The sequence below is a fragment of the Nicotiana tomentosiformis genome, chromosome 1 (genome assembly GCF_000390325.3).
Source record: "Nicotiana tomentosiformis chromosome 1, ASM39032v3, whole genome shotgun sequence".
Lineage (NCBI taxonomy): Eukaryota > Viridiplantae > Streptophyta > Magnoliopsida > Solanales > Solanaceae > Nicotiana > Nicotiana tomentosiformis.
In genome coordinates this window covers 153458467-153471422 of record NC_090812.1, presented here as the reverse complement: position 1 = coordinate 153471422, position 12956 = coordinate 153458467, and the positions used below count along the sequence as shown (strand labels likewise).

Sequence of the window (12956 nt, the reverse complement as noted above, 5' to 3'; positions counted from 1 at the left end):
ACAAATAAACCAAAATTTACAAAAAAATTTAAGGTTTAAAGTATTCAAAGAAGTTGAGCAGAAGTTTGTCAAAACTGGTTAAACTTTAAATAATGTTTTAAAAATAAATATGTTTTACATAAGAGTGCTTAAGACGGCTACCTAATGTCATTTTTATTTTCATTTTCGAAAAGATTTTCATTTCAAAAGCAGAAATTGTATCATGTCTCAAATAAATACCTAACACTTTTATTTGTTTTAAAAGGTTAAATAGATTTTTCTTTGACTATTTTTATTCATTTTGAAAAAATGTATGAAAATTTAAGATTTGTATATGATTTTGAATATAAAATATTTTCTTAAAAACTTATAAGTTGATGTCTAGAAGTCATATTTAAATTTAGATTAGTTGGCTATGTTACATAGTACTTGCTATTCATTTTTGAGGAAGAGAATTGTATTTATTCCAAACTTTAAAAGATATAGGTCAAATTTTGAGTCAAATTCCTATGTTGAAGCTAATTGTGAGTTATTTTAGTTTAACACTAGTCATAGGAAATTGACTCAACCATCTCCAAAGTAAATAGGTTAATTAATGAGAACCAAGTTGGTCATAAGACAAGTTCTTTTACTTGTTTTACGGTCCGATACACTTTGTTAAGTTTTGCTTTTTAAAAATATAAATAAAAAATATGGGTATGCATAATATTCGTTATTCGATCAATGTGTTACGTATCAAAGGACGGTCTCGAGTTTATTTATTTTTTGTCAAATTTATTTTTTACCTGTCCATATTCGATACATTTTTATGCCAACATTGCTCACAAGGGCAAAATAAAATTAGTATTTCAAAAAATTGAACAATTGACATATATACAACATGTTCATAGACTAAATGGTTTTGAATAGCTTCATGCATATTTAGGAGGACTTGTACAAATGGGATTAATACTACATGCACATGGCAAACCTAAGTCAAATCATTTTTACCTATAAATAGCCTAGTGATAAGCAACCATTTTTATCTAATTTTAATCGAGAAATAATCATCTTCTCAATCATTAATCACTACCATCACTAGCTAGCCACCTAAAAATAATCTAATCATTCCTCTTCTTCTGCCATCATTTTTTATTATAAATTATTTATTTGAATTTTATTGTTTCGTGCTCCATCTAATATGAGGAAGGCTTTTCAAATCTTGGGGGGAACTAAGTTAAGCTTTTATCATTGTTGGCCGCTCGGGCCAAACTTTTAACAGCCACTAGCCAGAAATTAATTAATTACAATAGTCAGCTGATGAAACAAAAAGCCCCATCAGCCGCATCCCAAACCCGGCATCAGTTATTTCAAATACTTTTTTTTCTTCTAAGAATCTCATTTTTAGAAATGAAAAATATATCTTTAATCCCCAAACAACGTGAAATATATAACTATTTTAATTTTCTAACCAAATCAAAATAGCTTTCAATTATAAAAAATAGAGTAGTGTACAATAAAATCAAAAAATATATCCTTGTTGTTGTTGACTCTTAATTGGCTAGATGAAAGCAGTCGATCATCTTCAATGTAATATATCCGTATTGTTATGGTTTTCGTTTCATGAGTTTATTTATTTATTTAATACACAATAATATATTCTTCACTATTTAAATCAAATACCCCTTTACGTACGAAGAACGTAAATGTACATTCAAATAAATACTATATAATAGATATAAATTGTCAATAACTATCATCATTATAATTTTTAACACAATATTAAATTCTAGAAAATCTTTCATATATACATTTTACTACATTACGACGTAGTAAAATGCACGATACACTTTATATATATAAAATTTATACATTGTAGAACAGTCTATACACTTTGGATACACAAAAGCGCTCGGGATACATTAATGATATATTATGGATACATTGCAAGATATACAATACACTCTATATACAAATATTATGCAATGTATATACTAAATAGACTGTCACTATACAAAAAATATATTAAAATAGGCTGTCACTATACAATTTATATACAATAGATTGCCACTATATAAAATATATACAAAATAGACTGTCACTATACAAAAATATACTAAATAGACTGTCACTGTATAATTTATATACACTAGACTGTCATTATACAAAATATATACAAAATAGACTGTCACTATACTAAATATATACTAAATAAACTGTCATTATACAAAATAGACTGTCACTATACAAAAAATATACAAAATAGACATTTCGGGCTATTAGATGTAATATGTTTGGGCCGAAGGGCCATTTCGTGTAAGTGGGAAAAAATATGGGCTATTAAAATTTTGAAGGGGCTATAGAGGGTAGTTTTCCCAACTTTTATTCTACGAAATAATTTTTTAGTATAATAGATAAACAAAATCTAACTTAAGGAGTTTGAATCCCAATTTTGGGACGATTTGAAATTAGAATTTATTTCGAGTTAATGTTGTTAAAATAGATTTATATCTTAAGGAGTTTGAATCCCAATTTTGAGACGATTTGCTGAAAATTTGAGGTAATTTGAATTGAAATTTGAGTCAAATTCAAAGTAGACGATGAACATTAAAAGAAGACGTTTTATGTATCCCCCTGAGTATCCTTCGTCTATCTCCTATATATCTATATATACCCATGTATACTTGTGTGTGATATACATGGATATATAGTGAGGTACATGTGTCGCAAAAATACTTTTCTTATTCGATTTCAACATCGAATTTTGACTCCAAACCTCCAAATCACCTCCAATCTTTCTCGAATTTTGTATATTGTCTTGTTTATGTGTTTTCAACACATTCGACTATACCTGTTGAACAAAAAATTCTTATGTATTTTGAATAATGTATATTATTAATAACTATTTATTGGCCAAAATTGATTAAATGATACTTTGTAGCTAAGTGACCATATACGTTTTATTTTTTTGGTACGTCTGTAAGACTCAAAAATAAATCTAATGGGTTGACCAGGAGTGAAAAGAAAGAAAAAAGTGATTTTTAGGGGTGATTGGGAAGAAGAAATATGAAGAAAAAGAATAAAATTGATAAGAAAATCTGAATATTTAAGTTAAATATACTGTTATAAACATTGTTTGTTTTCGAATTATCTCCTTTCCATCCCAATGACCCGTTAGTTAAGGATTTATTTCATGAATAAAAGGATCTTTATACAAATAATCGTCCAGATTCATTGTTTACGTTTTTCAGCAGGTATACATAAATTATACACTGATTATACTCAATTATACATATATTATATATAGATTATATTTATATTATACACTCACAACTATTTTTAGTTTAAGCAATTGGGTATAACTATTTAAGTTAATTCTTGATAAATAAATGCAGTCTTTTTTGGTCATACAACAAATTTCAAGAAAATACGACTCACATATCTCTCCCATCCTCTTTTGAACCAAAACAAAAACTTATCTTTTTGTTTATGACATTATCCTCTTCTTTCTCTCCCCCTCTTTTAATCCCTAAAATCTCAAGTAGAATAGTTATTGGTATTGTCAGAAGTAAAAAATCCTTATCCCTTTAAAACAAATTTTTGGCTAAACTAAAGAGATATTAGATCGAAGCCTGTTGAAGATTTGCTTTGTTGTAATTTTTTTAGTATAATAAGTTGTTTAGTATTAGAATGAATCTACATTTTTGAATTTAAATTTCTGTTAGAATTTTTAGGTTTGTTGGGATATTTTAAGTTTTTTTGAATTCTTGATATGAAGATTTTTCTGCATATTATATTCTTACGTTGGTTATTTAAAACTCTCTATGTTTAACCAAAAAAATAGAAATCAATCAATACTTTAAATCTTCTTGATGCTCCATTATTTTAAAAAAACATTGGTATTAAGAGCTTCATTGGTCTTACGGGATTTGTGAGTTCTTCCAAAGAGCCATTATCAAATCATTTTTAACCAATATTAATTTTTAAACCCATTTTTAAACATGGCAAGCAATAGTCTCTCTTTGAATGACCCACAAACTTTCACTGGTAAAAACTATCAGATTTGGTCAGTGAAAATGAAATCATATGTTGAAGCCTATGATCTATGGAAAGTTGTAATGGAAGATAGATCATTACAACCACTCCATGCAAATTCTACCCTTACTCGAATTAAAAACCATTCAGAAGAGAACCAAAACCCAAAATTGTGATTCAAAATTCAGCCGTAGATCCAATTTTTTCTAAAATTATTGAATGCGAGACAACAAAAGAAGCTTGGAAAAAGCTTTAAAAAGAGTACCAAGGAAGTGATCGAGTCACACAAATGCAGATTTTAAATTTGAAACGGAATTTTAAATCTCCTAGGATGCAAGAAGACGAAACTATCACTAGGTATTCTCATAGGATTTCTTCTATTATTAATAGAATCAGGTTGCTTGGTGAGGATTTCAAAGATGATACAATAGTTGAAAATATTTGTGACGGTTTCGGAGAGATTCGAGTCCAAAATTTCTTCTCTGGAAGAATTTAAAGATCTATCTACCATCTTTATTGCAGAATTAATAAGTACTCTTCAAACACAAGAATAAAAAAGAGCATTTAGACAAGAAATAGTTAATGAACGTGCTTTTTATGCGCAAAACAAAAAAGAAAAGATCAATTATCCTCTTTATAAATACTGCAAAAAAGAAAACACACCTAGAAATTTTTTGTTGGTGGAGATTAATGCAGTCTGTGGTATTTGCAAACAAACAAGTCATGTTACAAAAATGTGCAAGTTCAAATATGCTCAACACAATCCTCAAGCACAAACAGCAGAAGCAGTAATTGAGGAGGAACAATTATTTTAGAGCAACTGAAGCAATGGAGGAGTGTTAAAGATTTGATTCAGTTACTGTTATAATTTTTTAGCATATTAAGTTGCTTAGTTTTACGATGAATCTACTTTTTTGAATTTAAATTTCTATTAGATTTATTAGGTTTTTGAGATATTTTAGATTTTTTTGAATTCTTGTTATGCAGCTTTTCCTGCATATTATATTCTTAAGTTGACTATTTAAACCCTCAATATTTAATAAGAAAGCAGAGACATTTTAATCAATACTTTAAATCTTCTTGCTGCTCCATTTTTAAAATCGGGAGGAATTCAAAAATAGCCAGATTTACAAGTGGTCATTCAAAAATAGCCACAGTTTCAAAAGTTATCGAAATTTAGCCACTTTTCATGTAAAGATAAATCTGAACGAAAACACTGTTCAAAATCAGGAAAATACTCTAGCATAATATACTGGAACTCCAGTATATTATATTGGAGTTTGGAATTCCAGTATATTATACTGGAGCCAACAAAGTATACCGGTCCAACATAATATGATGGAAGTTCATACACAGGTGCACCGAACTCCAGTATATTATGCTGGACCGATCTCTGTTGCAGCAAAATAGTGGCTATTTTTTAATGACTTGGCAAACGCCGACTATTTTTGAATGACTAATCCGAAAACTAGCTAGCTCGTGCTATTAAACTTGAAAATCCCAACAAAGCCCTTATGTTGCAATATGTGAGACTCAAGTTTTACTTAGTGATCTGAATACACTAACACCTATATACCTGATTAATAATACTTTTTATTATTGAAGAAAATAGAGAAAACTGCAACTAGTATTTGAGAATCTCACTATCCTAAGTCGATCAAATAGTTGAAGCGAAGGGATATCAAAACATGGTAACGTTTGTCTTTAAATGGGTTGTCACTCTTTTTTGTCTTTGCTGGGATTTGACCATCATCTTCCTAATAAGGGTTATTCAGGCGAAACGGTTTTGATGCTTGGGAAATTTCATGTATGAGCCATGAAATGGGTTTCAGCTCCTTATTTATAAGACAAACTAAAGCTAATCTATAAAGTAGAATAATTCAGAGTCAATATTCTAGCCTATTAAATGAAAAATAACAAGAACATGTGAAAGAAATATTTTGAGTTTCAGTCCAAAATAACATGACATGCCTCAGAAAATTACAGTACCAAATATACATGATATTTTTTCCAACTGCAGCAGGGTCCCTTGTCAACCATACCACACATTAATAGATATTTATTACTTTACAGTATGAAGTTTCAGAATCAATGAGATCACTAACAAGACCAAGAGGTATTGTCAATACAACCAAAAAGAAAGGAAAAAGGCGAGAACGAAAATGATACCTCACAGAATATAGTATTTGAGATAACTACAGACTATGATACACAGCGGATATACAAATGGCAGGAGCTTTCGCAGCTTCCCTTTGGAAGCTTCATACACAATCATCATTCAGTTCCATGGAGGAGAAGAAGGTTTGTACATAGGTTGTTGATGAGATGTTGATCCATAGTTTAGGTCAAGGCTATGGAGTTGCTCCATCAGTTGAGAGCGTCTTTCCTTGAAGAAGTCAAGACGTGTCGTTAATTCAACCAACGTGGAAGATGCAGCCGAAGGATGTCGTGTATAATCCATCACCTGCTAAATTTTAGGTCAAAAACCAAAACAAAATGGCGCTAGACTTCTAAATAGCGACTTCTAAATAGCCAATGTAGTAAGCTTGATCTAAGAAAAAGTGCTACTCCTCCCCGGTTTATATTTCTACTACCCTCGTATGGCTAAATCAAAAAGTGATATGCAAACTAGGCAAAAGAAAATAGTGGCTTAAAAATCTAGCTAAATTGGCACTCAAGAGTGTGGGCTAGTGGTCAATAAAGTGGGTGCAAACCATGACGAGACCAGGGTTCAAATCCTGGAGAGAAAAATATGCTATCTTATTTTTTCCCATCTGCCTAAGCCCTTGTGGGTAAAGTTACTCGGTACCTATACTGGTAAGAGGAAGAAGGTACCCAGGAGAATAGTCGAGGTGCGCACAAACTAACACGGACCAGGAGCGGATGCAGCATGAGGATACCAGGTAAATCTGAACTCAGTACTTTCGACGCGGAGTATAATTTTATGTGTAAAAATTCACTAAAATTGCAATAAATAGTAGATATGCACCCATAACATTAATGGGTTCAATGCTAAAACCTTAAAGGTTAAACCCATAGACCTTAAATTTTGGATCCGCCTCAAACTCGGACACCACCATTATAAAAAATATCTAGCAAAATTGTGATGTATTATTCTCTACACCAGCGGGGTCATCCACATGGACTTACGAGTTAGAGCCTTTCTATGCCCCCTTGTACTTGAATTTGTGGTGAGAATGAAAAGATGAAGTTTTCATTTGTTACCTCAGTGGCCTTTGAAGTCAAATGCAGGGGGGCAGAATCAACAGCACCGCATTCACCCACAGACAGACTGGTTGATGCTTCACTACTCTTAGAATCACTTAAGCTTGTCTCTCGGAGTTGTTTCCGAGAAGGCTGCCTAGTACCAGTGGTCGATGTCATTACTTGTCCTTTAATATTCCTCAAATCTGAACCCAGCAATTCCTGCATTGTTTCAGAAGGTTCACCATATAAAAGAATTCTATAAACTATAAGTATAGAAAATCTACAGATGAATTTTCAACTCTCAACCTTCACATCAGAATCTGGAATAGTTTGCATTAATTTCTCTTTTAAAAATAAAAGGAAATCTCGCGACTCCCAGCACCTTTACCAGAACTTGGACATGTTCGCAGCTAATTCTCATTTATGAGTAAAGAAATTTAGTCACGGTAAACAAATCACAAGTTTTTGTCCCTAGAGTTCAGTCTTAAACAACTTGAATTTCAACTCCTTGAACCTTTTCAGATTTCTGCAAACACTAAATGAAACAAGAATTTGAATCTAAGACAACTGTTTATAACATTTTTGATTGGGTGAACATGCCATCTAGTTAAGAGCCTGAACACCAGAGAATACAACAACAAAAAAAAAAAAAAAAAAATCAGTGTAATTCCACCGGTGGAGTCTGGGGAGGGTAGTGTGTACGCAAACCTTACCCCTACCTTGTGAAGGTAGAGAGGCTGAATACCAAAGAATATACCAGCTAATTATTTTTTCAGCTTTTACAATCAGATAATTTACCAGTCCATATTCTTTCAGGTTCGATATGATTGATAGACGAATGTTAATCTTGACGTGAAATTCGCAAATTGAAAAGACAAAGAAGTTGATCCAACTAATAATAGTTAATATATACAGCAACAATTGGAAAGAGAGTAGATGCATTTTCTACTAAGGAAATAGAAAGAACGCCAAAGTGGCAGGAACAAACATTTTTGATGAGTTGAAGAATGCAATTATCACGAAGATATAATTTGACAAGGATGTGTGCAAGGCCAGAAAAGTTCATAAAAAATGCATGATCATCTACATGCTTATATAAACCCAACATATACAGGATAAGATCACCTCATTTCTTTGTCTTCTTTCATGATTACAGAAAGCAAGTGTCGTGTCAAAATTTTGCTGGTAATATTTCCTGCAGACGAAAATACACTTGGTAAATATAGGGAAACTTTATCAGAGATATGTAAGTTCAAGTAACGGAAAGTCCATGCAATGCTCCATGTAGAATCACTTCTCTCATTCCCTTAGGAAAGGGAACACAAAGTGCATCTGTGTACTCTTAACATGATTGCAGTCCAAAATAATAAACGACAACATGTTTATAAAGATGGAACAACCCATGATCAAAAAAATGGAATTCCCTTCATCAGTTATAAACAACAATAACATATTCAATTATTGCATTTTTTTTATAACTTCCTTGTTGCACGCCACTAAGAAGCACTTGAAATTGAAATAAGGGCACAAGAAAAGTACAGAAAAACTGAATTGACACTCACAGCTGAGAAGTATGGTTTGGTTCATTTTGATAACGATCACAAGCGTCAGCTAACGGGCCATAATGATGCTGCCGTTGCTGATTAAGTTGATTATGCAACTCAGCAACCTTTTGCTTTAATCTAGCCACATCTGCTTCAGCAAGAGCTATCTCTTCAAGCTCAGCCCTAGTCTTCATAAAAGTAAAATACCTTTTAGAAATAGAGCAAATCGACGGGAAGGAAAATAACAGTTACCCAATCACCAATACAACCTTGGAATCCATAGGACGAGAACCTGACAACTGTCCTGAAGACATGCTCAAACCAACTTCCAGTGCAGCTCTTAGGTCTCTCTCAGCTTGTAACTGTTCTTGTAGTCTAGCCACCTTTGTAAATGTTACACGTGATTAAATATTTTCCATAAAAATACTGAGCTTGTGAGTGCAAAAGCTTCAGCCTACAAAGTGCAGCACATATCATAAAAGAACACTAGGAATAATACTAGAGTAGCAAAACCTGCTATATTTTTTATTGTCACCAAAAGACAGTTTCTTGGATAAAGTAGAGAAGAAATGGGTGACTGGTAAGAGCATTAGTCAACAGCAACCAATTCACCACAAAACAAGGGAAAAGGATTAAAAAAGCATTTACAATATACTCCCCCAATCCCAATTTATGTGACACTTTCCGTAGAATGACACTTTTCTATATTTAGTAACAACTTTAAAATGCCCATTATACCCTTAACGAGATGATTTACGGCCACACAAATATCTATGGCTTATTTTAGACCACAAATTTCAAAAGTCTTCCTTTCTTTCTTAAACTCCGTGCCCAATCGAACACCTTCACATAAATTGCGACGGAGGGAGTATATAATAAGGAAATAAAGTAAAAGGTTACTAAGAAGTATGCTTTGCAATTGAGTTGAGCAGATGCTAAATTATTAAAGGGAAACCAACAAAAGGAATTTTTTTTTAGCTAAAGTGGACAACATTTGTGGTCTTATCAGGGACTAATTACTCTCATACATCTTGTTCAAGGGCCAAGCGACGCTCGTGCAAAGCTTGCTTTCGTCTCTCCAGGCTTGCCTGCAGAATCGCGTTTCCTCTTGCCTAACACAGGTTAAAAATCAATGGTCTAAGCAAAGATCATGAATGTAAAATAAAACAAACTGAGATCTATACCTCCTTCGCAATCCTATGGCGCAAGTCATTTTTCGCTATCTCAAGTCTCTGTATAGCAAGCCTGTTGACATGTCGTAAAAGGCCCATCTTAGAGACGATGTTGAAGGATAATGGGATGAAACGAGGGTTAAAGTTAATGTACTTTGGCCAAAACTTTCATTCATACAGACATCTCTAAAGTTTAAAGCCCACAGACAAGCTTTGAAACAGGAGATTTAGTGCACTCCAGCTTACCTGAAGCACCGTATCTTTCAGTGCTGAATTACAAAAAATGAAAAACACAAATTCAAAAGGATACAGGTAAAATATGTATATTTGGACAAGTATTTCTTCAAATTTAGTAGGTATTGACATGAAACGGCATTGGCCTAGTTACACACTAATGCAGCACTTCTCAAATGGCAAGTACAAAACAAGTAAAAGATGCATATTTGCACAGACATTTCGTCCAAAAAAAAACTTTTTAATCGCATACCGTGAGCTTCACCCCCCCCCCCCCAAATCTTTTTGTTCCATTAGATGCTAGAGATCATAATTTTTTGATAAGCTACTAAATATCACAAAATAATCTTGGTTCTTCTATTATTCTGTTATATACTTTGTTCGCTAAGTCTCTTGAATCCTGTTGTTATTTGTTGAACTAACTAGTATAAGCTTTCAAAACACTACCATGTAAAGCAGCAGCAAAGGGGACAGACGGCCCCACATACCCTAACGTGTGTCTCTAACTTGTTTCATCATAAGAAAGTAAAGCGAGTGAAAAGCTTCAAAAGCAAATCATGGTATCCTGATGACATGATAGCAGATGTTCCTTCACTTAAGGATCCAAGCTTATCAAACTAAAAAATATGAGCTTTTGGGAGCTTCGTGCAACTGCAGATGTCATCCAACACAATTATCAGTGTCCTAATATTGTATTTAGCAAACAAGCTGAGCATATTCAGCACCCAAATCACACTCAAGCAGTGTTTTGAATAGCGTGAGGCGACAAAAAGTGATGACGGCCCACTTCACTGAAGCGAGAAGCGTAGCGCTCGCCTTTTTAATGTGAAGCGTCAATTAATACAAAAAAAATAAAATATTAAATTTGCATATATAAATAACTAAAAACTCAATAACAATTTAATAAATATATAAATTCAAAAACTCAATAGATAGAAATCAAATATTTTAATATACTGTTTATAGAGAGAAATTAATTGTAATTAAAGAGAGAAAATAACAGTTAATTGTAATTGCAAATATAGAGAGAAGTTAATATGCAAGTAATTGTTTACTAAACTGGAAAAAAAAAAATCAAAAGAGAGAAACAGAAGAAGAAAGAAGAGCAGAAGCGAAAACAGAGGTGAAAGAAAAGAAAGAAAGAATATTTCTGCTGGAAATCAGTTGTTGCCGGAAAGAAGAAGAACAAAGAAGACTTAATACCTGAAAAAGAAAAAGAAAAGAAAGAAGAGAGGCTTACTGCCGGAAAAGACGCCGGAAAAACAGAGGCTTACTGCCAAAAAAAGAAAGAAGAGAAGCTTACTACCGGAAAAAAAGCCAGAAAAACAGAAGCTTACTGCCGGAAAAAGAAAGAGAAAAGAAAGAAAAAGAAAAGAAGAAAGAAAGAAGAAAGAAGAAAGAAGAAGAAAGAGGTACCTGGGAGTCGAGAAAACCCTAACTTTTATTTAAGTCTTCTTTTTTTTAAAAAGCGACGCCTCTGTCGCCTTGCCGGCGCTACTTCGCCTTGTCGGCGCTTTTTTAAAAACGCATTGCAGCAGACCAAAAAAAGCGTCTGAGCCTCGCTTCGCGTCGCTACTCGCTATTAGCGACGTAGCGAGCGCTATTTACAACACTGCACTCAAAGTACCCGACAAGCTTAGATCTATGCTTTTTATCAGCACTCAAATCACACCCCCACCCCAATGGCTAAAGCATATGATTAGTGCTATCATTACCATTTCAAGTTATCCCTTTAGAATATCAAGTGAAGTCACCTGTTTTACTAGATTAATCTCTTATATAAGGAGCCCTTCTTCTAGTGTCAATAACCAAGTCTATAAGAAGTCTTTTTCTATTATTTTCAAATGGTACCACAATTGATCTACGGTAAGCCCATTCCTCGCATATAGAAGTCTGCACCAAAATTGATGTGTGAACCTTAAATTATAATATTATCCCACTGAGTTATGTAAGGGTTTCTAAAGGAGTAACGACCAAAAAAATGGGTTTCTAAAGGGATTATAAAGGTCATGATCTACACCTATCCACTGCCTTAAAGTTGTGTTAGATAGATTCTTTCTCATGGTATCAAAACCTCAATGATCTTGATAGACACTCAATTAACCCACCCATGGTGGACGGCCTTACCACCTCCTCAACCAATATTTTGTCCTCTTTTTTTTCCCCTCTCGTACCCTCAAGGTAGGGGTAAGGTCTGCGTACACACTACCCTCCCCAGACCCACTTGTGGGATTATACTGGGTTTGTTGTTGTTGTTGTCGTTTTTCCCTCTTGGCGTCTGTTGCCACTTCTTGGCAACCTTTCGCTTAGCTCATCTATCTCCTAGGGCTGGTGCCCCACTCTTCAGTCTCCTATGGCCAATGCCCGGCTCTTCTCTCTCCAACGGGAATGCCACATTCTTTCTGGTGGTGGGCACGGCTCCTCTTTTCCTCCGGCAGCTGGGGCCGCTTATTTTTTTCTCCTTGCAGCCGTTGCCGCCCCTATTTTATTTCAGTGGTTAGTTTCACTTCTCTTTTCTTTTGATGACTGGAACAGCTCATTTTTCTGACAATTGGTGCAACTAATCTTTCCCATGGCCGGCATTGCTCCTCTCTTTGGCAACCGTTTCTGCTCTCCTTTCTAGGGGCTGACTCTGCTCTTCTTTGTGGTAATCATTCTAGTGGCTAAGTCCATCTTTTTTACCATCGTTTCAGCAACAGCTTGTTCAGCGGGATTTTGGTAGCAGCTTTCTCTGCCTTAAGAATAGGCAAACTCTTCCCACTTTGAATTAGGTGGATTTGTTAAGAGTATCAAGAGAATAATATAA

The 12956-nt window shown here is 33.7% G+C and overlaps 1 protein-coding gene across 2 annotated transcripts in view; it reads right to left on the bottom strand.

Annotated features, from left to right (window-relative positions):
- Nucleotides 1-5920: 5920 nt before the first annotated feature.
- LOC104090066 (rho GTPase-activating protein 7-like) overlaps nucleotides 5921-12956 on the bottom strand; it is a 29157-nt gene continuing 22121 nt past the window's right edge. The window contains exons 16-22 of one of the 2 annotated variants that reach the window (XM_070192552.1): nucleotides 9929-9989; nucleotides 9773-9856; nucleotides 9014-9127; nucleotides 8763-8932; nucleotides 8326-8395; nucleotides 7219-7419; nucleotides 5921-6460 (exon numbers count right to left, since the gene is read on the bottom strand). In XM_070192552.1, coding sequence (XP_070048653.1) covers nucleotides 6272-6460; nucleotides 7219-7419; nucleotides 8326-8395; nucleotides 8763-8932; nucleotides 9014-9127; nucleotides 9773-9856; nucleotides 9929-9989 — 889 coding nt within the window. In that variant the 3' untranslated portion in view covers nucleotides 5921-6271. The remainder of the gene's footprint in view (nucleotides 6461-7218; nucleotides 7420-8325; nucleotides 8396-8762; nucleotides 8933-9013; nucleotides 9128-9772; nucleotides 9857-9928; nucleotides 9990-12956) is intronic. The other variant, XM_009595100.4, reaches the window with a different exon arrangement.